Source organism: Nicotiana sylvestris, chromosome 2 (genome assembly GCF_000393655.2).
Source record: "Nicotiana sylvestris chromosome 2, ASM39365v2, whole genome shotgun sequence".
NCBI classification, from domain to species: Eukaryota; Viridiplantae; Streptophyta; class Magnoliopsida; order Solanales; family Solanaceae; genus Nicotiana; species Nicotiana sylvestris.
In genome coordinates this window covers 174255209-174258611 of record NC_091058.1, presented here as the reverse complement: position 1 = coordinate 174258611, position 3403 = coordinate 174255209, and the positions used below count along the sequence as shown (strand labels likewise).

Below are 3403 nucleotides of genomic sequence, written 5' to 3'. Positions count from 1 at the left end.
GAGGCCTACCCTTCACTACTATTGAGTAGTGAGAGAGGGTCGAAGCAACATTTACCCGATTTAGGGTCGGGATCGATTTTCACAGAGAGCTAGATGTTGGAGTCAGATATCTATCTAATTTAGAGTCATGTATGTGTTCCAAATTGCACTTCTAAATATTTTGGGGTTTTTGTTTTGCTTCTAATTTTATCAACTACAATGCTAAATTAAACTAGAATAAACTAAGAGTAAAATATTATGGGTTGTTCAAATGGTTAAAAGGTACTAGGGTAGTGACTTTCGCCTAGGTGGTCAATTGACGGATATTTGAGTTTAAGACATGATTGACATATTTGGGGAGTATGATATAACTTTGCACGATTTTACTCGCTCTACACCTCTCGGTGGTTCGAGTGATTTTGCCCGAATTGACTTTCTCAAGACCAATTGGGTATGCAAATTTGCACAAGTAATCAAGGTTCAAGTCGGGTATTACTATCTCTAGGTTTAACCCTTTAATTGGGGCTATCAATCTCTTGAGTACGCCCCAATTCCTTGTTGGACCAATTTCAGAGACTTAGGCTCTCTTTCTCAAGAAGAACCAAAGTCAACTAAACACAAACTAGTGTTTGCAACCAGTAATTTAGCAATTAAACATGAAATTAGCCCAAATATTAAATACCCATAGTCAATCTAGCCCTAAAACACAAGACCCATCAATTACCCACACTAGGGTTGAGCCATAACCCTAACTTATGGGTCTAACTACTCATAATTAGAGAAGAAAATAAAGAAATAGATGAAGAAAAACTCATATTAATTAATTGCTAAATTAAACTTGAAGACTCAATGTTGAACACAACTAAAATTACTCAAAACAGCTAAAATATTCGAACCCACGAGTGCAGCCTTCAGTGCTAACTATCTGCCTGACCTAAAAATGGAAAAGAAGCTATTAATACAAAGCTAAAAAATCTGGACAAAAATACCCCCGCAGGGTTAGTGCGGACAGCAAAAAAAATCACGTGCGGCCGCACTAGGGCTCTGAACTTAAATAAACGGCTCTCTGAACTTGGGCAATGCAGACTGCACAGAATCGAATGCGGCCACGGTGGCTTCTAGTGCAGTCCGCATGAAATGGAGCACGAACCGCATTGGCTTCAAACTCAAAACTGGCACTTCTCTGATTCTTGGCTCTGTGGACCGCACTAAATCGAGTGTGGCCACAGTCATAGTAAATGCAATGCGGCCACATTGCCTGTTGGCCTGGAAATCAAACTCTCTGAACCTCACTTGTGCGGACCGCACAGAATGGTGTGCGGCTGCACTGGCCCTATTTTGCCTGAGCTTTGTCTTGTCTTGGTACTTGTGCAAGTTTCACTCCTTTTTTAGCTGACTTTTGATATCTTTCCACTTTGCTGATCAAACCTGCAATCAAGCACAACTTGTGAGCCTTTTGGGACTATTTTGTACAAATTTCTAATCAAAACATAAGCAAGAAGGAGTATAAAATGCATCAAAATCCCTAGTTATCATTTACCCAGGAGGTGGCTCTGTGCGCTCCATTGAGGGTGGCACATCGTCTAACGTTGGAGGGGGCCTATGCGTCGAGGGCGAAGGCTTGGGTTCAAATGTCAACCTGGAGGATGTTCGTGTGTTTTTAGAATGCCATACTCATGTGAAGGTTAGAGTGGAGGGTTGTGACCGGCATATAGTTGTCCCAGGGGACTACAACTTGTTGTCGAACTGTGATCAGGTGGCGAATGCTCTAGCCCCTTTATGTTCTGCCCCCGAGAGCGAGGCGCTGAAAGCGATGAGCGATATGGAGTTGTCTCGGAACGTCGCCGGCATGGTCTTGCGGGTCGATGTCTTTCTTTTACTTTTCGTTATTGGGTTTGCGTTGTTATTGTCGACTTGTCTTTTTATATTAACTTCTTTCTTGTTATTCCAGACCCTTATCATATAGACCGAGCGCGAGTGCGGGAAAGAAGGAGGATGTCCATCTACGGGAAGATGTCTTCCAAATATAAAAAATATAGCACTAAGCATCGTGCGATGGCCGACATCTATAATCAGGACCCTGATTTCCAACTGTTCTGCAAGGGGCTTAAACAGAGGGAGGATCAACTGGCGCGCAAGGTCGAGGAGCTGAGGGAACGAGACGAGGACCTTATGAAGGCCATCGCCTGCAACAGTGAACTTGAGGTATCCCTTAAGGTGAAGGAAGATGAGCTCGAGTTAAGTAGAGGGGTGATGGCTGAGAATACCAACTTGCAAGAAAAGGTGGCCAGTTTGACCACCCAATTGGGTAAGAAGGCTACAGAGATTGATGGGCTTATGGGTGAGTTGAGTGTCAGTGCCGATAAGCTGGCGACTGCTATTTCTGAAGCGGCAGTCTTGGAAAATACCCTCTGTACCTATAGGTGGGAACTGACCAAGGAGAAGGAGGCATCCACTCTTAAGGTAGCGGAGCTTGAGGGGCATGTTAAGGAGTTGGAGGCGGAAATATCCGCGTTGACTGGACAAGTGGCATCGTTAAGAACGGAGGACGCGCGTCGACACTCGCAACCTTCTGCGTCTTGTGCCTCGGTCGATCCCATCATGCCCCGTCATTTATATGAGTTGTGGGTACACGTTGAGGCCTAACTCGATGTGTACAAGGCTCTTCACAGCGACGGGAGGGCATCTGAAGTTGAACTTCAGGATATGCGTGCCAAAGCTCAAGCAGCTCACAAGGCATGCGGATATGACCCGCTTACGCCTGACGGAGATGATATCAACTTTGATGATGCGAACCGTCTTAACTCAGACTCTTGGTACGAAGATGTGTATGGTACTATGGACGATGTGTAATTTTTGGTTTGTACTTTTGCTTCAGATTTTTTGTAAGGGCGTCTTTGAGCCTGTTGTAAAGATAGGTACTAGCAATATTTTGTTGTAATGAAAAAATTGTTTTGTCGATTCTATGGCAATATTTGTTATATTTTTGTCGATTTGGCTGATGTCGAACCCTTTCCTTTGGTGGAGGGGTGTTACCTTCGAGCTGGTGTCGAAGTAGTATCTTGTCATAGTTCGAGTGAAGTCAAACTCAATTTTTGTTGATGGACTTGGCCATTGGGAGGTTACCTTCGAACTGGCGTCGAAGTAGTATCCCGTCATAGTTCGAATGAAGTCCAACTCATATTTTTGTCGATGGCCTTGGCCATTGGGATGTTACTTTCGAGCTGGCGTCGAAGTAGTATCCCGTCGTAGTCCGAATGAAGTCGAACTCATATTTTTATCGATGGACTTGGCCATTGGGATGTTACTTTCGAGCTGGCGTCGGAGTAGTATCCCATTGTAGTTCGAATGAAGTCGAACTCATATTTTTTTTGATGGCCTTGGCCATTGGGATGTTACTTTCGAAATGGCGTCGAAGCAGTAT

At 44.1% G+C, this 3403-nt stretch overlaps 1 protein-coding gene across 1 annotated transcript; it reads left to right on the top strand.

Moving 5' to 3' along the window:
- Positions 1-2034: 2034 nt before the first annotated feature.
- On the top strand, positions 2035-2832 carry LOC138885986 (uncharacterized). The gene is made up of 2 exons (XM_070167005.1): positions 2035-2555; positions 2652-2832. Exons 1-2 carry the CDS (start codon positions 2035-2037, stop codon positions 2830-2832), a joined length of 702 nt encoding a protein of 233 aa, XP_070023106.1.
- The last annotated feature ends 571 nt before the right edge of the window (positions 2833-3403 follow it).

What these genes read in the sequence shown, in the direction of transcription:
- LOC138885986 (XM_070167005.1), top strand. Translation starts at nt 2,035, where the DNA reads ATGGCCGACATCTATAATCAGGACCCTGATTTCCAACTGTTCTGCAAG. An exon ending in CGACACTCGCAACCTTCTGC is followed by an intron (nt 2,556 to 2,651) that starts GTCTTGTGCCTC and finishes GGCTCTTCACAG; the next exon opens with CGACGGGAGGGCATCTGAAG.